Source organism: Labrus bergylta, chromosome 1 (genome assembly GCF_963930695.1).
Source record: "Labrus bergylta chromosome 1, fLabBer1.1, whole genome shotgun sequence".
Lineage (NCBI taxonomy): Eukaryota > Metazoa > Chordata > Actinopteri > Labriformes > Labridae > Labrus > Labrus bergylta.
Window position 1 is genome coordinate 17,956,976 of NC_089195.1, and position 27,764 is coordinate 17,984,739.

Here is a 27,764-nt window from a genome sequence, read left to right on the forward strand (position 1 = left end):
TGATGAATGTCATTATGACCTTAACTTAATGTTTGTTTGATGTTCATCAACCAGAGGACAAACAATGAAAAACAATCCTCCACTTTATTGCAAAATGATTCTTTGACAAAACAGAAGAGGCAGGTTTTTAAGAACAAGCCTATGCTGCCCTCTGTAGGCCAACACAGAGAAAAATATTATCAGCCTCAAATAATAGTACACTTTAAAAAAAAAGACAGTTTTAGTCATTTCAGAATCAAGACAAAGTGACTACCTTCTGTATATTTTTCACATGATGGACACTATTTTTTTTTAGATTTGGTAACTTTCTTGAGGGTGTCTAAATATTGGATTTGTCTTATAAAAAGGAACACAGTAGCTGAAATTGTCAATATTTTTTAACCTGTCCATTAATTAATCAATCCACTCATCCATCACTGTGTTCTTACTCAGGGACAATGTCTCCTATCCACTTGAGGTAGGGCGGGTTGCCCTGGTCAATGGGCAGGCTGATGACCTCGGCCACCTCATACGGATGGTTCGAGCTGCAGAGGACAATGAGCCAGTTCAGTGCACAGGATACACAAGCAGCATTAATTAAATCCATCCTCTTTGACTACATGAGTCAAAGCAGATAAAGGAGGGCGTGGTCTGCTCTCATACGCTTAAAACAAAACTTACCGAACATATTCCGCAAGAGCAGGCACCTTGGAACTTCTTGTTTTAATCATCTAAACAAGAGACAAGGGGTCAGACGGACTGATTTCTTTAGACATGTAATGAGAAATGACAATTATAGGGTTGGGCCAATAAAGCTACCTGAGGGAGAAATTAAGTTTGATTAGCCCAAAAAGTTGATTTAAAAAGAAAAGAGAAATTCATTAAAGAAATTGTGAATTATATTGTTTTAAAATTAAAACATCTTTCTATTCCAAATACACTAAAGTACTCTGAAGTTGTTGTGGTTTGAAAAGCAGCCATAATGGTGACAGTAAAAGGATATGGGTAGATAGAATTAATGACACTAGTTAAGCTCATTTAGCAGAAATGTTGCATTAGGAATAGAATTTTACAAATATACATACATTAAGAAAAATCCTGAAAATGTCAGGAAATGTTTCCACTTATTTGTTGAACGTATGAAAACCTACAATGACACATAGTATTGCATAATAAATTGCAAAGGCTGTCATCTACATCAAGACTGTTGCTTCATTTGGCATCTTGTCTATGTTCTAAACATCAAATTCCCCCCCCCCCCTCCTTCCTGTAAGAAGGGACATGTGTGTTGTGTGAAAGGGCAACCTTGGACGTCAGAGAAAGGCTGTTCTGTATTTTTAAAGAAACATTTTCAGAAGTGTGTGTGGAAAGGGCATAGGTCAACACTTACCAGAAGCACCTCATTGTCCTCTTCAATCTTACCCTGCCATTCATACCTGAAGGAAGAGGAAAAACACATGACTTGTCTTTAAACCACATCACTGTGTAAATGTTGAAAACACAGACTGGTCATCTTAGCATTACACTAAACAGCAGCTGTCTCAAAACTTACACAGATGTGATTGCTGGGACAATGTTGACGCAAGCAGCTAGCTTCTTTTCCACAATCCCCCTGTGAGGTCAAAGAGTATGCATGTAAGAATGGGCAAGAATACTAACTCCTGTTCTCTGGTCTTCAGATCTTGCAGGGTGAAAAGTTGTATGAGATCATTCTACTTGTAATCACAGAGATGACAAGCATGGACAGACATCAATAAAAGATGTGTTTTATATTTAATATATTTAATTTAATAAATTATCAGTTGTCATTGTCAAGTCACTCCTATAAAACAGAAACAGGAAGTTTCTGCGTTGATCACCTGGCCAATTCTTTAGCCACCGTGTCGTTGGGGCAGGTGACAAAGGCGGCAGAGTGTGTGCCCGATGTGTACGTCTCAGATGCCATGGAAAAGGCCCTCAGTCCGACGGTCCGCAGCAGCTGGAACATAAACCCACTCAGGAGCACAGTCTAGGAGAGGAAAGTAGAAAAGAGGAAAAGGATGAAACCAAAACCAACAACGGAGAGAAATTGTGTCCAAAATAAATAAGACCAAGACATTTATGTAGCTGACTCAATATTTTAAGCATGTTGCTGTCATGTTATTTTATTTTGGTAAACAGTCTCTGTGTGTCATCATTTCTGTTGGAAAGGCTAAATGATAAGATATTTATTCATCTCCTTAACTCTATATTAAAGCGATGACTGACTATAGTGACGCAAATTCCCGGCAAAAGTTTGACTGCCTTTGTGCTGCTAAAAACGGGTTATGATGCATTCTCTACTCCAAGATAATGTAGCAAATTTAGACATCCGACTGTGGCTGCATTAAAAAGAAACAATAGATTGTTGTTTCTGAGTTTTGCCATCAAATTTGGTAAGGAAAAACAGGAGGGTGTCCTACAAAGCAAGATCCAGTTAGAGGGGTATTCTAAAGGCATGAACTTTCTCTGTTAGCTCAGGCGCTCTGTGTTGGGCTCTCTGCTTGCCCACTGATAAAAGGAGGGATGATCAGCTTAATTTGAAAGTATTAAACAGGTGTTCTCTTACGCATTTGCATATATGAATAGCTCACTGTTTGTGTATTGACTGCGTTGTGTACTTTTAATGATGCCTAATGTCATTATGTTATATCCATGTGTACTTTTACAGATGGACTGCGTCAAATAAATAGCTGAAACATTTTTAAGCTCCTTATTTAATGTGCATGTAAAAAAAAAACAAAAAAAAAACTACAGTTCATTTTAATGGATACAATTTGAACTCATACTGTTTTTTTAACTTAAAAAGCGTGTGTAACCACTGCAAGGATTTATTTGCACACATATTTTCTTCATAGTAGTGTTTCATACTGTGTGTGTGTGTGTGTGTGTGTGTGTGTGTGTGTGTGTGTGTGTGTGTGTTGACTTTGTCTGGTGGTAAAGTTAGACAGTAAACATGTTTACATCCTGTCTCTACGTGTGTGTGTGTGTGTGTGTGTGTGTGTGTGTGTGTGTGTGTGTGTGTGTGTGATGTTTTCATCCAGCTGATACACATGGACTGAACACATGAAGTGGCTTCACCGTGGTGCGTTACAGACATCTGCTTTGTAAGCATGATTCATAAAGTAGTAAAGTAAACCAACACACACTCACCACAACTAAAGCTTTCAAGGATCCACCGTGCACTTTGTCTGCACTGGGAAGTCCAATGCGCATGTCTGAGTGAGTGACAGACGCAGCTTACAGCCAGACAACATATTGAGTCATTTCAGTATTTAAAAAAAAAAAAAATAAGCAAGAGAGAAAGCTGGAATATTTAAATGTTTAACTAGAGACAAAAAAACACGTCCTGCACGATTTCATGTAAACATTTTGTGTTTGTACAATTCACTTACTAAACCTTATGTTGAATAATGAACAATAACTTCAGAAATAACGCAGCCTTTTAACGCACTGGTATTACAAATACGACTTAGAAACACGTTGTTGTAACTCTTGGACGGTCAGGTTTGTGTTGACTTGTAGAGTTTGTGTGTTTAGACAGATTGAATTACTGTTAGCATGCTGGCAAAACTTTACCTTTGTTAGCAGAAAGAAAAGCTAATGTGCGGCTTCGTGTAAGGGCTACACGATACGACGAACGGGGCAATACAAGCAGCTGATAATGTGAGCAAGTCAAATAAAAACAGAGTAGTTTGGGATGTTAGTTTTACCTCCTGGTAATGTCCTGGCTCTTGGTAGTGTGTGCGAGGCGTCAAGCCGTAAAGCGTGACGGCTGTATGTTTGTGAAACTGTCGCAAATCGGCATTGGGCTTCGAAACTAAAGGGCTACAACTATACCGTTTTAACTATTTTTATAATGACAATGTTTCTTTAGATTAAAAAAAAAATACATCTAATTAAGACAGCAGCATTTACGTTTGCCTGTGTTAGTTATAATTGGAGAAAGGGAGATCAAATCTGCCTTGTTTTATCTGACCTACACTGTCTCCATCAGATCTGCAAGTTCTTCTACTTATTTACATGGCACAAAATGGTTTGGGAGTGGCCTACGTTGCAAATTGTTTTTGTTTTATAACCCCTCATCCTCATGGTCTATTGACCATCCCTAATCCCTAATCTTCTTCCGTAGTCTTTTTATATCCCCTGCAGCCTTTTTTCTAATAAACACACAAATAAGATAATTGGCGGCTCAGCCATTTTTTTAAAACTATGCATTTGATTAGTGAATTCCTTATGAGATGCATCCATAACAAAATATTTACTCACAGTTCTTTCCACTGATCAAGTTGTTGGCCTTCCTTGTTTTAAATTGGAATACACATTTCTTTCTAATTACTTTGTGTCACACCTTTTACTTTTTCAAATCCATAACATAGGGCTGGACGATATCAAAAAATGTTATCAGGATACATTTATTTTAAATTTAGTGGCTGATATTTGCTCTGGTATTCCTGCCTTTTATTTATTATTCATTGGATTACTTGCTTTTAGCCAGCTTGGAATCATACTCTTGTTTCTATTTTCTCTTGGAAGCTTAAAAAAAGAATCCATATTTTAATAATCCCAGAGGAAAATTCAGTTCTTTCATTCTGATATTTAACATGCTACACACGTACAGACCGGGAACACACACTCATGCACAAACAGGATCCTGGACAAACACTAATGAAGAGATATCAGAGTAAGAGGGTTGCACATGAGAGAGTGCCTAGCAGTTGGAGATTTGGTGACTCAAGAAAACCTGGAGGTGCAAGTGAACTGGCACCTCCTTAGCAGCAACTAATTCTATACTTTGGTCCATACCAAGACTTCAACTGAAGACCCTCAGGTTTCCAACCAAGTCCCAACAGAATGAGCTACTACTGCCATACAAAATGTTAAAGCACTCTGCATCTGTTCTCCATATCAAATATGTTGTGTAAGTAATCATTTGTTATCAGGTAATGTTTAGCTGAGCTGGTTGGAGGGGAAAATAAGGTTTATTTATACACTGTTACCTCTATACCGCTAGAGGGCAGCAAAGAGCAAGGTACTTCATAGAAAATGCAACTCATTTCAAAACAGTTTAAGACCTGTAGAGAAGACACTACAGACCTCCCAGGACAGCCTTACATTGTTGGTTCTGTGGGATACGGTGATGCTCGATTCCAGGACTATTGAAGGGGGTCCATATTGCATTGTATTAGTTTATAGACCCTGAAAGAGTTTGATAGTTTTCAACTCTTCCCAATCTAGAATAGATTGAGTAACAAGCACGAGAAGGGGGTGTAGACAAATTTATCAGAGAGAAAATCCAACATTTTGGCATTTTCTGCAAGGTTTCAAGTGCAGTTGCAAAAAGCAACATAAACAGGTAAAACAACTATATATCCAGACAAAACAAACAATTTAATGCTCACACCTACAGTTTTTCCACTGTTGCAACTTCCACCAAAACTTTAGGATGATAGATAGAACACGCAGTTGCAATGGATAACCATATGATGGCAGTTATTGTACAGCAGACAAGACAAGACTAAACTTTATGATCGGCTCTGGTACTGTACCAGCAATGGCTGGGATGTCTGTGTGCTGCCCTTTGTGTGTGTCTGTGTGTGTGTGTGTGTGTGTGTGTGCGTGCGTGCGTGCGTGCGTGCGTGCGTGCGTGCGTGCGTGCATGCGTGTGTGTGTGCACAAGACTGAAAGCCACTTTGTTTGATAACATTCACCACCTCCCTCACACTTTCCTCTTATCACCCTCATCCTTGATTAAAGACTGATACAAGTATGCCACATAAGCCACTAATATGTACATATGTACACACACACTCACACACATACACACACGCAGTGGTTGTGACACATGCACTCAGGACAAGACAGATTGAGCCATGACTGATGTGAGAGCTCTACCAGGAATGCATGGACACACATGAAGACGCAGCGAGACGTATTAGCCGAGCTTGTCAAGCTTCTGCAAGAGCATGAGGAGCGATGGTAGGAGGAGGGGGATGTTGGTGGAGATGGGGGGGGGGGCTTGTTCCCATGGAAACTGTGCAGTCAGCACATCTGTACGTGTTATGCGCTGTCCTCTCTCATCGGCATCCTGTGGCCTCTCCCCACCACAGCTGGACATGACAGTATGCACTCACATGCAGGGGACGCATACTCACGCAAAAAAAAAAAAAATACAAATAAAATACATAAGCACAAGTGCTGCCCTGACCCTGTTTCCATGGCAACCATAGTGACTGCAACCCATGGGATGTTTTCTTAGCATATGAAATAAATGAATTTGTTAGTGTGTGTCTATATGTGTGTATGTGTAACAGCTAGAAAGACAAGACATCTACACAAGTTGCTCATGGTACTGAGCAACTGTGTTGCCTTCTCTGTTTCATCACCAGATTTTAATTCTCCTCGTTTTTTTCTCTCTCTCTCTCTCTCTCTCTCTCCCTCTCTCTCTCTCTCCTGCGCTTCCTTAACATCTCTCTCCTTTCTTTTTCTTTCCCTTTCCCCCATCTTTGTTCCTCCTCTCCCTCTGTCTCTCGCCCCCATTCCCTCCAAGCATGAGGAGAATCAATATGTTTTCAATTTGCAGCAGAGCCTTCCTCCTCTGCATCCTAATCAGGCTCAGCTGGCCCTTTAACTTCCATAGAGAGAGAGAGAGAGAGAGAGAGAGAGAGAGGGGACTGGACAGACAGAGAGAAAGTGGTTAAAGACAGACCTCAATCAAAGGACATTTCTATTATGCAGCTTAGATGTTCAAGATAAGTGGAGCATGTGCTAAACAATAATTTTACTGTTTAACTGCAGGCCACACGCGATGCCCATGGTAGAGCACAAGTCCTGACGTCACATCCAGGTTATCCGTTGTTCCACCAACTTCTGTTACGGAGTTGTTGTCTCTCACTTAAAGGTTCTCCTTAATCCGTCTTTCTAAAAACGAGTTGAATGGTTTCAGGGATGAAAATCAATTTCCAAGATAAATGGACTAAAACTGTGCATGATTAAACCAAGTGGATGCATCTGCTGCTTCCTGCTGACAGCAGCAGAGATAGTTGGATTTAAAATGTTAGACAGCTGCTGATGAAGGTTCCTTAATCATGCAATCCTAAAATTATTTATATTTTACACATCCATTACAAAAACTGGTTGGAAAATGGATCCAATTGTACCATGTATGCCGATTTGAAGCAATGTCTCCTCCTAATTCTTAGACTAATTAAAACAATAAATATCTGAAAAGTGCCTATTTTTAAAGGTTTTAAATCTTGGAGGTTTTCTGCGTTTGGTTTATTCTGGTGAAGACACGCTCACACAAAGAATAAGAAGAGAACCTCTCATGATAACATGAAATCAGCACTCTTTTTGTCATTACGTTGCCCTGCTCCTCATGTTTACTACAGAAATGGATTTCAGTGCATTTAGGACAAGGTAAGGTTTTCAGTCTAAATTTAAAAAAGCTTATTTCCTGCAAATTCCATTTAGGTTTCTTTCTCTCTTTTTTCAATGTTTTCATCAGTGCTTAAGAGCTGAAGTCAAATGCAGATTCATATTGAGCCAGAGGGAGACTAGTACAAAAACATGTTTTTTAGACACAAAAAACAATTTTCAAAAAGTATACACCGATAACCAAATGTTTTCGGAAAAGTAAAATCACAAGCAGGATGGTACTTGTAGTGCAATGAGTGAACTGCAGTTTGCTCATTTCAAAAGGGTGTCTGCTTGGGACTTCTTGGGTTTTGCTTTTGAGGGTTCAGAGCTTCTCTACACATTCAGGCCTAGAGTGTGTTCATGTATTATTTATCTAATGCAAATTAACCCTGAAAGCAGGTCAGGTCAGACAAATTTGAACAGGAAAAACTGCACTCCTTTTAGTGTAGATGCACTGAAAGAACAACCGTGGGGAAAAAAAAAACTTTCTAAACTGAAACCTGCACTGGAAAAAAAAAACTGTAAAAGTCTGGCGGTAAAGTTTCCAGAGGGATACGGTCAAATTACAGTAACAAAACCTATACTGCAAAATGACATATAATTAACTGTAAAAATACAGATCAAAATGTACAGTCACATTTCATTAAATACCAGTAAACTATGATTAATTTATAATTGAATCCATTTTATGTTTATATACCTATAATGTCAAAATACATAAAGAACCACTATCTTTCAGGTTACAGTAATATCATTGCATTGTGTATTATTCTCCATGAATGCCTTGTAAATTATCTTGAAACATTTTTCATGTCCAATACCTAGGAATTAGTGTATAAAAAGACAATGAATTATATAAACTAAAGACACTTACATTTACAGTATAAATCAGTCATTTTACAAAATCTTTCAGGTTTTTGTAACTCAATGAAACTGCCTGGTCTTGTACTTTCCTGTTAAAACATTTTATTTTTGCATGCACAATAACTAGAAAATAATGTATAAAAGCTGAAAACACTTTTAAAACCAAACTCAAAACTGTACATTTACAGGAGTCATCAGTGAATTTACAGAATGTGTTTGCGTTTGAGCTTTCATATCTTCTTTTAAAACACTGTATTTGCCATTCTCTCATATAAGTGCGGTGAGCATGCTGCTGTTTGAGCTTTTGCAAACAATTTAAAAATAAAATATTCTGATGGGGTCAGCCAAACAACTTTAAGACTTCGATTAAAGCTTCAACACATACATGTAAAAAAAACAACATTATAAACAGAATTGAACAAGTTCAACACACACTCCGACGCCTTTAATTCAGTATTCACCTTTTCATTTGTTGAGGGTATCTATCCTAATGTCGTAAAATAAACTTGAACAGTATATTTAAATGATTCCACTGAAATCCTCCATTATTTAAATCAGGAGAGACTTAATTAAGATTGAACACATATTTATTTAACAATATAGGCAATAAATGTGCAAAGTCTTTGGGTATTAGACTCCATGATGACCACTTCATGTACACGGAGGGGTAATGCGGCCGACAGCAGGAGAAGATACCCCCCTATGGAGTCTAGACCCTGGTGGTGGTGGTGATAGAAAATGCAGGATGTGATGAGGAGTGGGTTTTTGTATCTGAACTCTGCTGAGCTGGAATGGAGGTGTCTGGGACGGAGGAGAGTCGCAGCGATCACACTGAAATGGCAATCTGACTGTGGAAGAGAGAGAACAGGTTTCAAATTTGACCACGGCAGGATGATTGATTGAGAGAGGTTGGAATAATACTTAAAGAGTAAACGCCACAAATCAGCTGATCACCATAGCAGGGAGACAGAGGAAGTGGTAGAGAGGGAGTGGCTAAGTTGAATGAAGAAACTGAATAAATGTGTTTGAGAATATAACTGCTTGAACTAATGCTGAGCTGAAATTAAAGCATGAGAGTCTAAAAGCACAACATCAAAAAGGAATGTCTCTTCTACAAATGGAGCTCAGCGTAAGTTCAGACAGGAAGACTGGTTATATTCTTTCACTCATTCATTCATCCTTTCACTTCAACTTAAACCACTTCCCCGACTACTTCCTCTGTCTCCCTGCTCTGGTGATCAGCTGTTAATGGGCGTTTATTCTTTAAGTGATCAACCGACCAGATTTGTGCACAACCTCTGTCATCAAATCATGCAAAAGGCTAAAGCAGTTCTCTCTCTTCCGCAGCCCTTCTGTAAATAAATAATTGTTCATTCTCAATTAGTCTCTCCTGATTGAAACTCCAGTTCTGAGAGGAAGAGAAGAAATCTAAGAACAGCTGGATGAACAGATGTGACCGCATCTATTCTAAAAGGCCTCCTTTTGGTGTCGTTTCATGGCTACAGAGGCTGATCAAATATGGCAAAATCTGTGAACAAAAGCATGCACCTCTTTTTTTATGTCTGGCAGGGAATTTTCCATTGTTCTCCCACTGACAGCAATAAATAAACCAGTTTGTCCTCTATGGAGCCCTGACACAATGTGAATGCCCCATGAAGTGCTCTTAAAAATATATTCAAAGCTCTACACTTTTTCTTCCCCTGCTCCTCTTTTATCTGCTCTCTCCCTCCCCCCACAACGCAAATTCACCAGCCCACCACCTCTTTCCTGTCTGGCTGTGACTTTGCTGGTGGCACTGGAGCCGAGCAGGGGAGGAACCTCCGAAGTAGGCCAGGTTGCAGCAGGTAACACAGAGGCATTCAGGCAGACTGGAAGCTTCAGGATGAGAGCAAAAGGAACAGGACACCCTGGATCACCCTCAGGCAACGAGGGGGAGAAGAGAGACAAAGAGGGAAGAAAAAGGGGAAGGAAAAGTGTTTGTTAATGTTACAGAAAGATAAGAATTATAAGGATAAAAGGACAACTAAAGTGAAAAAGAGAGCAAACAACAAAAGACTAAAAACCGGAAGAGAGAGGGAGAAAAGGGAGCAGCGACAACCAAAATCAGACGTGTATAAAATCTCTTGTGTACGTGTCTCCGCATTCTGTTCTGTTTATCACCTTGCGTTTGAACATCATATATCCTATCAGTTTCTTCAGCACATGCTTATGCGTTCGCCAGTACATCCTCAAGCACATTATTTCAAGGAGCTGCTTGATTCAAATGACTCCTCAATTCATGCCGACGAGTCACCAGCGAGGCTGAGCAGACAAAAGTGAGCCACAGGGGATCATCGTGTTGCAAAAGTGATAACAGGTGATTAAGAGGCCTGCCACAGTTCCAACTTGTGACTTGTTTGGATTTTTAACTCTCGGTGAAAAACAATTTGATTGTGTCTGAAATCGCACACTCACTCTCTACTCCTTGCATAGGGAGTTCTCTGTAGTAGACGATATAGTGAACTCATCGACACAATAAAAAAAAAAAAAAAACTTCCGTTGTCCCCCTAGATTACGATGACGACGTCATTGTCGCACAACTGAAAATGTACAGCGAGCTGGCGGTCAAAGCATGATGGTATATATTGTTTGAGAAGTGAGCACCAGTCGTACAATAATTTTCACAATGCATAGTGGGTTACAAAGAGTCTACTGTAGGGTAATGCTCTACCATAATTCGGACAAACACTGCAAAATGGCAATGGCCCTATACTGTATACTAGTGTCATTTTGGACAGAGACCTTTAAGCAATTTATTAATATGTTTACATTTACAAATCGGTCAAATATCTGCAGATCTGTTTATGGATTTGAGGATCTATTTATGCTTTGACAAACAGTCTTGCACACGTAATATCGCCTTTTTAAAATCAGCTCTATGTCACTCTCTGTTGTGATTTACAGTCTGCATACCTGGTGTTTTATTTGTTCCAACAACAACTTTAATAGTGTATACGATTCAGACTTTGAAAGAAAATTAGCATTGAAGGTGTTGCCAACTTTCTACAGTATCTGTGTTCAGCTTCTTTTTTTTACAACAGAGCACCCATCTAACCCAAACTATAGTTTGGGTTAGATGAAGGTCAAAATAGCAAAGGAAATTTTTTAAAGAGTTTCATAAACAATTTATTAACATTAGGATTTAAAAAAGTCAATATATTGCAAAAGTGACTAATTAGGCTTTATCCTTAAAATTACGTTTTGACAATTAATAGATTTATACATGTTTATCTGAAAGAGTGATCACATTCATGTATGTTGGCATAGATATGTCAGTTTTGTATGGAGATTTGGTGGACTGGTGAATATGTGTATGTAGGCCACATATAGGCATCAATAAAGAGGTGGAAGTCCTTATAGGTTGGACACAACCGACAAACTGCACGTTTTTCATCAGCCTAAGGCGTGTGCAGAATGGCCATATAAGACACAGCAACAACAATGCAGCAACAACGAGGTGCTGGTCATGATTAAGGGATTTTCTGCACCTCTGCTCTCGTCTCTGGCCATCAGTAACCACAGTGCAGCAGGGACTGGAGGCTGTGGCTGGATGAGAGGAGGAGGAGCAGAGTAGAATGTTAAACATGTCCTCTAGACCCCAGAGGAGGAGGGAGGGAGGGCAGCCAACATGGTAGACTGTTCACTCCCTGCCTCTCTTTTTTCTTCTCTGTTTCCATTCCTCTTCATCTTTTTCTCTTACTTTCTTCCTCCCACTCTATCTGCAGTTTACTCTTATGTATCTCTTAGTTGGAAACGGTTCAGATTCATCATTCCATTTCCATTTGAATCTTCAGATTTAGTTTTGTCTCTAATTCACTCAGTGTATGAAATGTTATTAGGCTGAAAGATTTCACTGAATGAGGTCATGCTTACTTCCCCTCAGAATGATTGATGGAGCAATATCTCTCTGTGCCTTTTTTTTAGAGTATCTCAACACTCACAAATAACAACGCCTGACATAAAATGCTGACTTTAGAATAATCTTTTTGAACAAACACCTTAAAGACAGGATCCTCCTGCAGGTAGCAAACGGACATTTCCAAAACATACACAAAACAACATATACTCTTAAATTCTGTCACTTTTGTGGTGGACTTCTGAATCAGTTTAGCCAACTAAGACTAAGACTGGTCTATACTCGATTAATATAAACCAAAGACTCTGGTCATTGATAAAAATAGACATTTACTGTGGAAAGGAGACAGAATAGAATTTCCTGCAACAGAACTTCACTTTATGTTTTGTCCAACCTGCTCTGCCAGCAGTTTGGAAATTTCATAACTTTCCAAGACTCTATTTAGGAAGTAAATGTAGACTCGAGTTTTTAAAAAGTGGAGCAAATGCGCAATAGCCTTAAACTGGCATTCCTTCCCATGGCCAGCAGGGGTCTGATTGCACAGCACTCTATGAGAAAATGAGTCTTCTTCTCACATGATTTTCTACCTTAAGAAACATTTTCCTGAAGAGTTTTTTGGTCTCAACCTCTCGTTCAAACTCTTCTCCAACACAGCACAAGGTTAATTTCCCATTTCGGGGGAACAAACACTGACTAATAATGACATGTTTAAGGGCATGATTGTTGAGAAGCCACCTTTAGTATGAAGGTGTACCAAGGTGTATTCACCCAAATGTGGTCTCGTCTGACTCAGAAAAAAAAACGGTTTAAGGCCAAATTACTTATACCCCTGCATCATTTGTTACACCATGAATGTAAAAGACACAAATTAATCAGTGCATTGAGTTTGTGATGTAAAAATATTTTTACCAAAAGTCAGATATCATATGACTCAATAACACAATTATTTTTCAGTTCCGCAGAAAGCTACAGCTAGCAGCTGATTAGCTTTTTAAATCAAAGACTGAAAGACATGTGAAACAGCGCCTCAATGTATCATAACTTTTATCTCTTGGTTCAGCTAGATGTTTCCAGCCATCACGCTACGTTAGGCTTGCCATCTCCTGGCTGCAGATACATATTCACTCTCTCATGGACCTTACTCAGTGAAAGAGTCCATTTGTACACTATCAAAAATGCTGTCATATTCTGTCAAAATAAGTTTCTGTTTTATTGTAGGGTTTAACGTTGCATTAATAATACTAATAAGAATCGGTTGTAAGGGTGAATTCTCAGTAACCACAAAGAAAGCACACGATGCACAGTGTGATACTGTTGGATGCATGTTAAACATGTATGCATGGACAGCACCTACGAAACCTATAGAAGCCAGAGACAATATGGTGTCATGCCATTACATACTAGAAGCTCCAGGCCAATCTGTGACAAGACACAGCCTCTCTCATTACAACAAGATCAGACTACTGCTGCAGCAGTTATGGCCTTTCAAAGTTTGAAGTTTTGACATTTAATTAAAGCATCCCCAACAGGCAACTCGCTGTATTTTCAAGATGCTAGAACACTGCAAAATACATTACTGGAAGGATGATTGTTTGAGCCAACAGGCCAGCAGCATTAGTAGCTTTGTATCTTTAAGCTGAATTGATATCATAGTCTTGAAACATTAGCAAGAGATAACTGTGAAAAATGTGAACTTTTGTACCTACAGTGTTGTATGAATCTGTACTGTGATGTCTAACCCACAGCTAATGCTGCATGTTTAGGATGTGAGCTGCATGCATGATCTAATCTGACACAATCTATATGTTTCTTCAGTATGTAATCTTTCTGGTGAGATTGTGATACCCCTCAGCTCATGCAGTCCATATAGTAAACGCACTAGCAGCAGCAGTTGAGGAGCAGTTCATTTTGCACAGACACAGCAGGTAGCGATATCCTTCAGAGGACTACTTGTTATTTGTATTCTTAGTATTAGAGAGGGAAATAGAAAAGAGGGGCAAACATTTCAAAGATCTATCGTAGCATTGTGGCCACTCTTTCAGAGGTAGTTTGGCACTTTACTCTACAATTGAAACATTTCATTTCTTTTTATTTGTTGTGGGGAATTGTTGCAAACTAAACTGATCTAATCCTTTTTGATATTAAAATGTTTTTTTTTGTTTTTTTCAACTGCAGACCTTTTGGGGATTTATCATTAAAATACATGCAATAATGTTCACTGATGTAATAAAGCCAGTGAAGAAGGCTCATTTTCCTGTCTCGTTTCACACAATCTGAATTTCACTGCAACAAATGGAGTTACTCCCTGTTGGCCATTAGAAACAATGCAGGTTTAAGACACTACTGCATTGGCTCCACCTTTATAAGCAGAAGCTATGTCCATTTCTTATATAGAGTCAATGCTTAAACACATTTATTTTATTACATTTTGGATAGTCATCTGTCATTCTGTATTTAGAAGCCTGTCTTTGAGTGAGACCAGGCCAAGGGAAGAACCAAAATAGAAATCAATTGAAACATCTGCACGTTGTGATGAAGCTAACACATCAGTGAAAAACAACAGGCAGAAATGTCGCCAATAACCTAACCTAACTAACCAATTTGCCTCAGTACAGAATAAAACCTAAACAGTCACATCTTAAAGCCAGCCTGCTGCACTAAATGTCTGTGTGTTTGTTTGTGTGCATCTGTGTCTATATCCCTGCCATCCCCAAGAACATACCATGTGGCACCAGAGCAGCCTATCACAAGAGGGAGACAGTTGCCGTGCTCCTGGATGCAGTGAAGGGAGCTGTCCGTTTCAGCACCACGAAGAGGCAGCAGTAACCATGGTGCCCTGTGAGGATGAACAGGATGTGACTAATGAAACACAAACAAACAAAACACACAAGAACATTTTTTTTTTACATAAACTTCAGAATTCATCTAAATATATTATTTAAAACATTACAAAAAATCTGTCAAATCCAGAAGAGGTCTAAATGTATTCAGATTCTCGCACTATATTTCCATCTAAATGGGCCACTGATGCCTACTTTTTGCGTTTTTAAAGTTCTTATAATGAATAAATCTTGCTTTCTGATAATCAATGCACATTTCGGTAGTTGTGACACTGTCAGAATCATTGCTGTCTCTGCTTGGCGAGGGGATTTGAAACATACGACTGTGTCAAACATACAGTGCATGGATCACTGGGCTTTACAAGCTAACCTATCTATTTGTGTTGAACCCATCCGAGCCCGTCACTGCTCGGTCAGGTGTTTTACTCTCGCTGCTCATCCCTTTCATCATCTGCACCTCTTATCACCCCCGCCAGGAAATTAAAATACACCTCAGTCTGTTAATAACCAACTGATGATAATAAAGTGACACCTTATTGATCCCTGTCAGAGAATTGTCTTTTTCAAGCCCCACCTTCAAAGAGGAGGTCAGAGGTTGAATGTCACGCTGTGGTGCCTTAATACTTCAAGACTCTTCTGCAGATTTTCAAACGTTTTTTTTTTTTTTAGCATAACTGTTTGTCCTGTATGTTTCCATTAAAAAACACAACATCAAAAATCATTTGATCTAAGCCTGGATTCCTAAGAGAGGGAAACTGTACTTTGAAAAATATCTGCCCCATAAAGAATCTTTGCTCTGCATTCAGATTGAATTTGAAAAGGTTCGCATTGATGTCAAACTTTCTGAAGACTTTTAAGGGTTTGTGGGCATAAGGACTGTTTATGTTTTCATTCAAAAGCTAAGAAAATACATAGGGATACCATTCTGAAGTACCATACAGTAATTTAAAACTTTAAATTTGACAACAATCCAAAATAAAAATGAAAAGACATTGTCCTCTAAATTTACACCAAACTTTGGTTTCTGGTGGTTTGAGACCTTTGGAAAGAAAATATTTATTTTGCAGGTTGGTACTTCCTTGACAATATTTGAGTTTTATTTAAAACAACAAATAAACAAGTATTCATTTTTCAAAAACTCTTTAAGACGGTTTCCTGTCTATGGTCCTACAATGATATCTGACTACTTCTCTATCTAAATCTAAAATACATAATTGTATCATAAAGATTATTTTCTCTCAATTAATGGTTATTTTTGTGTTTTTTTTCCATTTTATAATCTAATCTTACAACATTTGAATTCATCTTTTTTTTTTACTGTGTTCTCACATTGTTTCAATGCATGTCCTTATATTACATGATTTAAACTTCTTTGTTTGCAAGATGCTATACTGATAAAGTAGCCTCTCTTTGCTTTAATTTCGGAATAATTATCAATATATTTGACTCTTGCTGATGGAGCACGTGTTCTCTTTTTTCGAACAAACCACACGTGTCTTCTGTTCAAAAGAATGAAACAACATATGATTAGTTTAAGATTAATTGACTTGTTGAAAATAACTTTTTTTGCAGTGCGCTTGTTTTTGCGTAAAGTGCTGCTGCTGCTGCTGTGCATGGAACATCTCCCTCTCTCCTCTCTCTCTCTCTCCCTCTCTCTCTCCCTCGCTCCCTCGTTGTGTCGATTTTTTTTCATCCTCTGCCTCTAACCATCATCCACCCCCTCCTCCTCCTCTTCTCTCTCCACTTCTATCTCAGCTCTGCGAAGAAGAAAAACGCGGAAACCAAGGATTGATGTGTTGCTCGGCTTGACATTTTATACATATTTGCGCACAAAATCCCCAACGCTTGACAGCTTTGCGAACAAATACTAACACCGCTTTTTACGATTTCTGATGATTTTCATGTCATGACACTAGACGGCTGTGTATGTACATGCGTCCGTTGTGCTCGGGGTGGCCGTGATATAACCGTGTAGGATCGTGTGGATGCTGGGGGAAGAGGCTCTGACGCTCCGGGGAGCTTCGACCAACCCTCCGTGTCGTCCTTGTTCCTGCGACCGGCTGCATGACCGGTGATGCTCGGGCTCTTCGCCTGGATGCGACCCTCTCTCCGCGGTGTGCCGTCGGTACCGCTGCCTGTATCCCCCCATAGCAGATTTCCACTGTCGCCGGAGAAAGGTCTAGGGACCACATATGGAAACTGGGGATCAGAATTTTAGGAAAAGGGAAACTAAGCAGGCTGTCGTTTGATTTTCACAAGTTAATTTTTCCTGCTCCTTTTGGCTTGATTTTTCGTTTTATTTGAAGAGAGGGGTTGATCGTCCTTGGTTGGTTTATATTTCCTTCATCTCTTAAGGAATGTTATCATGGCAGTCATGGTAATGGCTAATTGTTTGCCATTTCTTACCATTCTTTCCTTGATTTTGGGGGAGCGCTTGATTCTGCTGGTTTGAATTTGTTCTTTTACACCTAGTCCTTTTTTCCAATATTTTCAGCCCTGTCTGTCTGTCTTGCCTGTCTCCCATCATCCTCTTCCCTATATAGGAATACATGTGATAGCGTGATTCCTCAGAAATGCCTGAGATGAGCCTCCATAACTCACTGTTCCACTGTGTTACATCAAGGTAGTCAGAGCTCACCCTCAATCGTTTCATCTGTTTCGGGTCTCTACATTTTGCCTTTTTTTTTGTGGCTGATTTGAAGAAGTCAACTGTGTTAGTCTTAACCACCCTCCACCCCCCACAACCTGGTGTTTCTTCATGTTTCTGTATGAATTAATTCACACTGCATGCATGTGTGTGCTTGTCCGTGTGCTGATGTGAGCCTGAAAATGACAGTAGGAGGCTGTGTGGGAAAAATATCAAGCGCTACATGCACATCATTCTATTTATCACCGTCAAAGCTGTGAGGATTGTAATACGTGCAGCTGCTTTTGTCAGCTCAGAAGGCCAAATTCAGGCCTGAAAAAAAGATCAAATAGAAACAGAGAAAAATCCTCCATCTTCTCATTATTTCGGCCTTTTTCAGAGTTTGACATTTAGAGGCAAAGTAGGCCTAGATCCTGGACCAGTGCTCCTGTGGGATCTGCAAGAAGCCTGTGTTTTTAGGTCAAGATTTTGATTCAAGAGAAGGGCAACTTCCTGCCACCTGAGGACCAGAACTTCGAAAAGCTCCTAGCCAAAGACCTTTTGACCTGTCTTTTGGGTCAAACAGCCAACCCTAAACCTACACTCTCATCTTAATTTTCACCTGTTTGTTGTCCCACCCCAAAACCAACCATACGATTTCCCCCGAGCTCCCCTAATTCCCCTGCCCCCCCAGCGGCCCCCCGCTACCGTCGTCCGCCCGACATCGCCCACCCCCCATTTTCCGAGCTGGCGTGGCGACGCAAACTCACAAATATTTACTTCCTGTACATCAAGAGGAAAGGGGGCTCCCCTTTCGTGGAATGCGGCAACATGGGCGTTTTTGACCGCGGAGTTCAGATGCTGCTGACCACGGTAGGGGCCTTCGCCGCCTTCAGCCTTATGACCATCGCCGTGGGGACAGACTACTGGCTGTACTCGCGCGGAGTCTGCAAGATCAAGAGCAACAACGAGAACGAGACCAGCAAGAAGAACGAGGAGGTGATGACGCACTCGGGCCTCTGGAGGACCTGCTGCCTGGAAGGTGAGCCACAGATGTTCTGCTGAGGCCATATATACATGCACAGATACACCAACGACACACCGGGCTCAGGCACACAGGCAGATCGATCCCTATGTGCCCACACACACATACACAAAGTCTTGCATTTGCACTTACATGCCTACACATACGCTTGCATGCCCACACTATTCTGTATGTACTCTGGATCCATTTCCACACCTGAAAATGCTCACTCTCCGTAACCTACACACATCTATCTATCTATCTATCTATCTATCGATCTATCTATCTATCTATCTATCTGCTTGGAAAACTTGCGCGGACATGTATAACAATGAATGCAGCTTCTTCTGAACAGGGTGTTATTGATAAAGTTTGACTTTCTAGCTTGTTCAGGGTTTTGATTTTGGCCAGTGTGCAGATTGTTTTTTTAAATGTCCCCACAGAGACCAGCTTCACCACACTTACAACACTTTTCAGCCTGTTAGTGCTGTCGTTGTACAGAGATTGTGGTTGTATACATGTAGAAGACAGAATGCTATAGATGTCTGCTGCTGGTTGAACTTTTATTGATGTATATGTCCACTAGAATTATATCACACACCTCTCAAATCTGTCTTGATTTTACATTCTTTGTCCATGTCTATACAGGGATGTTATCTCTGTAATCCTCCCTGTACTAGACTGGAAGTGTTAGCTGCTACCTGTAGAAGTCTACTGTTGGAACTGAGGAACAACATCCATAATCCTTATTCCTCATTACCAAACTGTCCATCAAAGTTTTACAAAACAAGCCAGATTTATTTATTTTAAGATATTTTTTTAATAATCATTGAGTCAAGCTCTCCTTATTGTTTCTTCAGGGGAAAACACAGTGGTGCCACCTAGTTGCATCTTCTTGGTGTATTGTTTGATTAACCACAGCTGCATTTCAAATTCAAGAACTTTCCCAAGGACTGTGTGTTTCCACTATGGGGACCTATGGGAACCAGGTCCTAAAAATAGACATTTTAACCCCAAAAGGTCCCTGCTGGAAGGGTTGTACTTTTTGAAAGTAATGTATAGGACTTTTGTAGTTGAGACTTGCAGCTCTGAACATTTGTGATTGGCTCGAGATTTTACTGCATCAGAGGACTCTTTCACACTTCAGCAGACCCACCTTTTTAAGGTTCGAGGGTCTTTAAACCTAAGTGGGAATGCAGGCAACAAGTGGCTGCTAGAACCTTTTTATTCCTTGAAAAGTAGCCCATGCTACTCAAAATGCCAGGCACTTTTGCTGCAAATGCAGCACGTTGTATGACTGTAGGTTGAACTGAAAGTTTGAACGTATTTATGTCTGTAACAAATTCAAATGTTGTTCCTTCTCCTCTTTTTTCAAAAGAAGGGTTTCCACTTTAAAAAAAAATAGGCTCATGCCTGTTTAAAGAAGAACCATATTTGAAGAGTCTCCAAACACTCAGAAATTTGTATTGGCCCATGATGAAGTTGGGGTGTGAATGCACAGCATGCACCCATGTCTTGGACCTTTTTTAAAAACAAAATCAGTAACCAGCATTTTTGTTCCCCACTCTGCAACAGAGACACTTTGCTCACATAAACCTGTCCAAGTCATGATCCTAAAAATAGACATTTAATCCCATAAAAACTGTTACCTTACAATTCAACCTGTTTTTAATTCTTACCTTAACACCATGCCATACTTAAGCCCAAAACCCACCTCAGTTCTGTTTCTCAAAAATAAAGTAATACACGCACGCACACACACACTCACATATACTGCTGAGGACAAAGGCACACATACGTAGATACTTACACCCGGCCTGTGTGATCCATCTTCAGCATGAATCACTGAACACCCTAGTTCAGATTCACCTGATTCATAGGATGACATAGTTTCAGTGCATTTGTGGTATTTCTCCCATGATTCAGTTGCTTTTTTCAGCGATAACTGCAAGTATATCAGCTCTCTGGTTATTTACAGTAACATGTTGTTTGATGAGAGAAGACAGGGTAAATGGTCTAACATCGACCCACCTACTACCCAAATGCTATGCTTTCTGTTTATGTTTTTGGAGGCTGCTAAACGAATGCCAAATGTTTAGCATTGCATCGTATCCTATCCTATTGTTTCCTTTCCTTTGGTAACGTAGTGTATCAGATCATGTTAGCGTCTGATTGCGGTTGTAGGAATTGTTAATGCATCAAATAATAGCATGTACTGTATGTTAAGTGGAATGACACCCTGCTGAGTCAAAAACTCTTTCTACAGGTTGATGTGTGTCATAATTAGCACCTACCTGTTACTCGTGGACTGTGTGTTTGTGTGGGTGTATTTGAGTTGTGCACACGTGCACATTATCCAGTTATGATGTTGACGCTCTCTCCTGTTGTGACCTCACATTGTCACATTGGTCGGGCCACACAGCTTAATCCTGTCACACACCTGCATCATCGCACCTCTCTGTAACAGTAAGATACAGTAACGTCAGGTGTAATGAGCTCCTCACCTTACATCACCAGCTAGCATTTAGCTGCAGTGGCATGTTTTTAACCTTATGTAGAAGCACAGAGTTGACCAAGATCTTCTAACATAACAACTAAATGGCCATATCTGACATTGCGGTAAAATTAGCATGTTGAAGAGAAGCGCATGACATTTAAATGTTGCATCCTAATCAGATAGTACAAGCTTCAATTTAATGGAAGGTCACTATTCTAAAAAATGACAAATAACCCCTTAATTCATACTATTAGCTGACTGTTTGATATGAATCCCCTTGTGAGGATTGCATTGCTGCTGATATTCTTCCTCGGGTCCACATCAACCTATACAGTGACTGAGTCATGACATCTTACACTTAAAATCAACAAAACACTAATGATCAGGACAACACTTGTAAAACACCCCCAAATCATTCATATATTGATTTTAATCACATCAATCCACTGCTACAGTAGATAAAAGACAAATTTGTTTGTGCTTCTTCCCCTTCTACAGTAAAATCTGCACTAGACCCTAAAACACTTACATTTAATCTGCATTTTAAACATATTGACAATAAAGCTACAATAAAGCTTTAAACCAGGACAATAATAGAAGACATACCTGGTTTGTTTTCATACGTTTTGATATATGGATCATACACAAGTTAGAAATGGAGAAACACAAGGCTGTTAGCTCTGCCGAGGTAGCACCCATGTCACCTGTCACCACAAAATGAGATAAGCTTAGCTAAGCTTAGATGACATAAGATGAGAAATGATTTGATATAGCCTACTAAAACTTTTTCATAACAATATACATACACATAAATGACATCAAAACCATTTAACCATTTATGACCAAAAACTGGTCTCACAGAAATACTAATAATGATCACAAACTCTAATCAATTAAAATGATGCACCATCAGCAGCATGACAACAAAGTCAAAAGAAGAATGACAGAAGACAAAGGGTTTACTAATGGTTAGTGAACAATGTCACAGTTTGGTTTGTGGCGGCACCAGAAGTTCTTGGTAAGGTTGAGAGGAAAGAGCAAGATAAAGTAAGCACTTAACCCATTGTGCCAACTACAACCCTCTTTCTTTTCATAGACTATTTATAACAAATACATGTACAAAGGGTTCGATACACATTGATACACCTCTGTTCAAGTTAACAAGTTTCTGTGGTATCGAGTTTTTTACACAGTGAATAAAATGTTGTAATGAAGAAAACTTTGAACCAAAAACTGAGACCATGAAACAATCAAGAAAAATGTATACCGAGCTAGTAAATCAATGGAGAAGTAGTCTTTATTAATTAAATTTGGATTTATTTTAGTAACTAATGGAATCACCCCCTTGAGGACATTAGAAAGAATGCAAGTTTATGACACTTCAGGATTGACTTACATTTGAAACCCAGAGGCTATACTTTCACATAAAGAGTCTATTATCTTTGTACAACCCACACTAGACTTTGTTAAGGAGAAGTGCGTCCAATGATGATAACATATGTTCTTTACTTATAAGCATGGTAACACAATATATGCCACCATCAAGTAAAGGTCGGTGGCATCCCTTTACAGCAACCCTTGTAGTTAGAAGGTGCAGGTGCCACATAGCCATAGGAAAAGCTGGTAAAGGTAATAAAGCCGCTAAATAGTAGCCATCCCAACCATCGTGTCAGACCTTAAAAAACACAAGCACATGAATGCGCTCGTTGCTAATGCTACCCATTTTTAGGACAAGTGGTTGAAATAGCTGAAAACTCCTCATGCTGATTTCCCTCAAAACAAAAACTTTTGTGTGTTGATGCAAAGGGATTGTAACGCTAACTGTGCAATAAGCTTAACAATTAAACGCAGAAAGGACATGAAATATCATGCTAGATACCATGCTCCTTTATCAGTGCACTTAAATGACCAAGAATCAAATGGAGCTAATGATCATCATTTTGTGTGGGGAGGAAAGGTTTGTGATCTGTTGTTTAGCTCATAAAATGTGGGGTGTGAACTTTGAGTACTTGTTCTGTTCATCCAGCATCGTGAACATCCACGCTTCTTCATGATTAGCTGTTCTTATTTGAAATAACCACAGAAGAAAAACAGCTACTTGTTTCACGTCACTGCTCTTTTAAGCTCCGTTCTGCTCTGCTAATTTGGTGCAGGTGTGATGAAAGCTACCTGTGATCAACCATGTGATCGTTTTATGTAATCATATTAAAGAGGAGGTCATAGGAAGAAAACTATTGCTGCAATTTTGGAGCCACACAAACATCGGGATTTTGAGGACAAAATGTTTTTTTTTTGGTTTTTTTCATGGATTCTTGGCAGAGGTTGCAAAATTGTGTCAAATCAAAAACATATTTGTCCATGTGATTGTAGCCCCGCAACTCACTCCATGTGATATGCTTATTACCCTCGCTAAGTGGCTTTACTTTTCACACTCTAAGCTTGCTCTGTGTCCTTGGCACTGGAGATTTGAAATGGTTAAGAGCAAAGAGGAATCTGAGAGGGATCCAGCTCGCTCTGTGTGCATCGCCTTCAGAGCTACAGTTGCTTTAAAGCTGCGTGGTGCGGAGAAAAGAAAGAGAGAGAGGAAGAGAGAAATTGGGAGGTGTTGAGAAAGAGAGAGAAAAGGGAGAAAAAAGAACAAGAGAAAGAGCAGGCAGCCCTGGTTTTCTGTCACACCCCCTCAGGCATCCTGTGCTATCTTTAACACACAGGCCTACGTTCTATCTAACCTATCTTGCCCCAGCTTTTAACATTGTACGTCACAATGTTTGCTTTTATTTTAATGCTGAGGACATTATGTACATTATTTGCAGATACCAGTGACTGACTGACTGTTCCGTGCCGTTCTGTCATCACAGCAGCATGTAAGCATCACAAAACCGAAGAAGATCACACATGACATTTTCATGCTGAGCCTTGAGTTATATGTTGCAGATTTGATTATGCTTCTGCTTTCATGCTTACGCCTTTAAATAAATGTAAGGGTGTTCGTGTATAGGTGTGTGTGTGTGTGTGTTTGTGTGTGTGTGAGTTTGTGTGTGAGTTAGAGAGAGAGAGAGGCAGGCTGTGTCAGAATTGGAGTGCATTACGGCGATGACATTAATTATGCTAATAGCCATCAGCTCTGCTAGCTTTGCCATGCTGATCATCAACAGGGCCTCTCCTCACTGCCTCTTTATCTAAAGCTCCAGCTACTGGTACACTAGGCTCGGGAGAAACAAATGACATGAGATCACATAACAAAAATCATTCAAAAAAACACAGACTGACCCTTTATCTAAAGCTCCAGCTAGCCGTTCAGTGGATAGTGAGCACAGATTTCATGTAATCTGATCATTAAAGTGATCTGCTTGTAAAAATATCTTGATTATACACATCAAGCACCAGGCAGATATTGAGTAACATCACCAGACGTACAAGTCCCGGAACACGTCAGCAATCATTGTTTGTCATAGTCTGACAACAATATATCCCTCCAGGAAGGATGGCAATATCATGTTAACTCTGGTTTAGCCAACAGTTAACGTTAAATTACCTCAAACAAAGAGTGTTCGCGGTGCTTCAGTCTTGCGTGAAATACATTTTACCCTCAGAGTACCGCTCATTCATCTGTTTCTCGTGAGTCTCAGTTCAACAGTAGATAAATAGTTACACTGAGGCTTCACTGTTGTTTACTACGACAGAATAAAACTTTGTTTTTTTTTAGATTTACTTACAATTGTAGTGTCTTAAATTTGCTTAAATTACAAAATAATGATGCAGATTTGTAAAATGTAACAATACAAGCTTTGCCAAGTCATTTATCAAGAGGAGAAGATAACTTTGTTCCCTCTTTAAAGCAAGGTCGGCTCAATTACTTTTGATGCATTTTGGCTAGTCAGGGAATCTAAACGCTGATTGGCTTTCGCAACACAGCATCAGATTTATGCAGATTTCTGTTTATAGAAACAGATAAATCATCGTCAGACTAAGAGACAAAATTGCATACCGCTTGCTTTCAATCTCCTCAAAGCCTGTTTTTTTTACTTACACCAAAGCCTGATGATACATAATTGGTCAATACAGCGACAAATGTACTTCACATGGAAAACCAAAACACTTCCTTTACTTTCCGTACAGATCTCCAAGTCCAGATTTGACATGTTTCTGTAATAATCTGTAATAGAGATAGGGACGTTCAAGTAAATGTAATATGACGAAAAAGTAGACTAGGCAAGTTTATTTATACTGCATATTTCAGCAACAAGGCAGTTCCAAGTGCCATAACTCACACTGCTGCATTATCTGGGTCATCATTATTTTAAATAATGAAATGAGAAATGATTTGATCACGTTAAAAACAGTGTGATTATGTGTGATCTGAAATCTGGAGGCCAAATAGGAAATATTTGATTTGGTGATGAAAATACAGACAAATGAAATGATAACTTGGGAGGAACTTCTGTTTACACCAATGACTCCCTGAATTGCATATTTAGGGAATCCCTCTCCATTTTGTGATTTGGTTGGTGTTTTTATGGTCTCGTTTTATTTTCAATTAGAGATCTCATGCAGCAAATTGTTCACATTTTTTGATTATTGGAATATGCTCAAGTTATGGTAATATAATTACAATATGGCTGTCCTTGCATGATGAAATACAACCCCATAAAGTTCATATATGTACATTTTTGGTGGTTCCGCTGTGGGGCCTTTTAATGCTTGTTTAAGTAAGACATTTTAAATTAGAGAAGAATGTTCTGTGTGTTAAGAAACATCCTCTGACCATGCAGTAATGGAGAACACTGGAGATAAATCTGGAGATATATTTATATATATCTCTTTATATTTTTATGACGAGACAAAGACTTTCTGATATTTAATGTCTTTATCCACAGATATTCTTTTAACATTTACAACAAGAGGACTTAGGATATAGTTCACAAGAATGTTTGATTCAGAGGCAGAACATACGCCAAAAATAATAAAATATAAAATAAAATAAATAAAATAGACAGATAAACAAGAATGAACAACGCACACTGACATATTGCACATTTGGAGCTAGAGATTGCGCAGTAGAGATTGACTAGGAGAGCCGCAATATTAATGTCATGTCGCTTCTAACAGAACCACAGGTTTAACTAAATGATAAAACAATGATCCCTCAGAACAGTGAACAGCAGCACAGATTTTTGTATCAGTTTGAAGCAGACACTTAGGGTTACAGAAGGTTCAATGACTCTTGTGTTCGTGTTTGTTACTCCTCTTGCTACTCTAATCAGGTGCACAGAACACAGCAGGAGTCACATTCGTCAGCAGAGCTGTCAATCATGGCATTTCATACCTTTTATAGCAGCAAATAACTAAAATTCTCCAAAAATAAAAGACGATTGAACGCTTATCAGCATGATTAAAAAACTATCACGATGAAACTGGGTTTGAGAAAAATGTATATGACTTGTATATTTACATGGAGGAAGCGGGGTTTGTGAAGAGGTTGGCACCTAGAAAGTAGCTTTAAATCTTTTGGCTTCACTTCATGGGAAGTGTTGCACTGTCCATTTGTCATACAGTCTATGCAAAAATAAGGAACGAGTAGTTTAATTACATTCAGATTTGTATAATAAAAGTATGAGACAGCCATGTTATACAACATTTTTTGTATAAGGCTTTCAAAGCAGAAAAACCCAAGAATATCAGATTTTGCAATAGAACATTATTTTACTTATCATTAAGCTGACCTGATATTTTTCTCGTGTTTTTTTGTGTTTTGCTGTTTGAGCACACAACAATCATGCCAAAAAAACAAAACAACATCATATGTTACGTTTTTTCAGAAATATATCCCGACTGCAAAATCAGTTGTCATCTCAATCTGGTCAGATATGGCCTGAATTCTTATGTCCGCCTGGCCTGACAGAATGTAACCAACAAATGTTCATGTTAAAAACCATTAAGTATTTGTTATGAATTATCTTCTTCACAGTTGATCATACTGTATATAAGACCTTTGTCACTTATTGCAGCTCAATCACAAGAAGACTCCTTCTCCTTCAAGAATACTAACATTTCACTTGATCCAAATGCATATGAATTGACATCTTGAGGTGAACTCTATTACTCAGTTTACTTTTTCAATTTAACTTTCTCTTAACAAGGTTGCTATTTAAGAAAAGCAAAAGTCAAAGTAATAGCGTCTTCATTAAAGTGCTAAAGGACGTATCACACTATTTCTGATTGGTGATGGAGGAGTGCTGGGAAAGGAAATAAGAGCCATTGTTCTGCCTCTGCACTGAGGCTGGCAAACAGTCAGCATCCAGCAGCGCTCTGTAGGCGGACTGTTGTTGATACTGTAATAGAAGTGACTGACAGGTCACAGCAGCTGTCAAACTTCAGCCTTCAATGTGCTGCAACCACCCAGCTCCTGGATACTCTTCTTAACAAAGCAACCAAAATCTATTTGAAATTATTTTTAGCTTCATAACTTATTTTAATGACAACACCAGTTTGTTTCTGTGTCATGAATTCTAACGACTGGATTGATTTGCCAGAACAAAAATAAAAAACGGCTGAGAATCTTCCACTTGATGTGACTTACAAATCATTTTTTTAGCTTTAAA

The 27,764-nt window shown here is 39.1% G+C and overlaps 2 protein-coding genes across 7 annotated transcripts in view; one reads left to right on the forward strand and one right to left on the reverse strand.

Moving 5' to 3' along the window:
- Window positions 1–65: 65 nt before the first annotated feature.
- Window positions 66–3,862, reverse strand: LOC109991326 (protein CutA homolog). 4 transcript variants are annotated; one of them, XM_020643634.3, is made up of 7 exons: window positions 3,711–3,787; window positions 3,151–3,215; window positions 1,839–1,987; window positions 1,532–1,591; window positions 1,370–1,415; window positions 661–710; window positions 66–524 (listed from the first exon to the last, which is right to left on the reverse strand). In XM_020643634.3, the coding sequence occupies exons 2-7, from the start codon at window positions 3,211–3,213 to the stop codon at window positions 425–427; spliced, it is 468 nt and encodes a 155-aa protein (XP_020499290.1). In that variant the 5' UTR covers window positions 3,214–3,215; window positions 3,711–3,787; the 3' UTR covers window positions 66–424. The 4 variants fall into 4 exon arrangements, with proteins under 4 accessions (XP_020499290.1, XP_020499281.1, XP_029135120.1 ...); XM_020643625.3 differs by having other exon boundaries at window positions 3,151–3,236; XM_029279287.2 differs by lacking the exon at window positions 3,711–3,787 and adding an exon at window positions 3,577–3,679.
- Window positions 3,863–16,733: 12,871 nt separating this feature from the next.
- The window catches only part of LOC109991759 (voltage-dependent calcium channel gamma-2 subunit), a 65,319-nt gene continuing 54,288 nt past the window's right edge, over window positions 16,734–27,764 (forward strand). For 2 of the 3 annotated variants that reach the window (XR_010666475.1, XM_020644117.3), the window contains exon 1: window positions 16,736–18,683. Coding sequence is in view for 2 of the 3 variants with exons in the window: in XM_020644117.3 (XP_020499773.1) it covers window positions 18,473–18,683 (211 nt within the window). In the remaining variant the exon portion in view is untranslated. Of the gene's footprint in view, window positions 18,684–27,764 lie in introns of all 3 variants that reach the window. The other variant, XM_065955481.1, reaches the window with a different exon arrangement.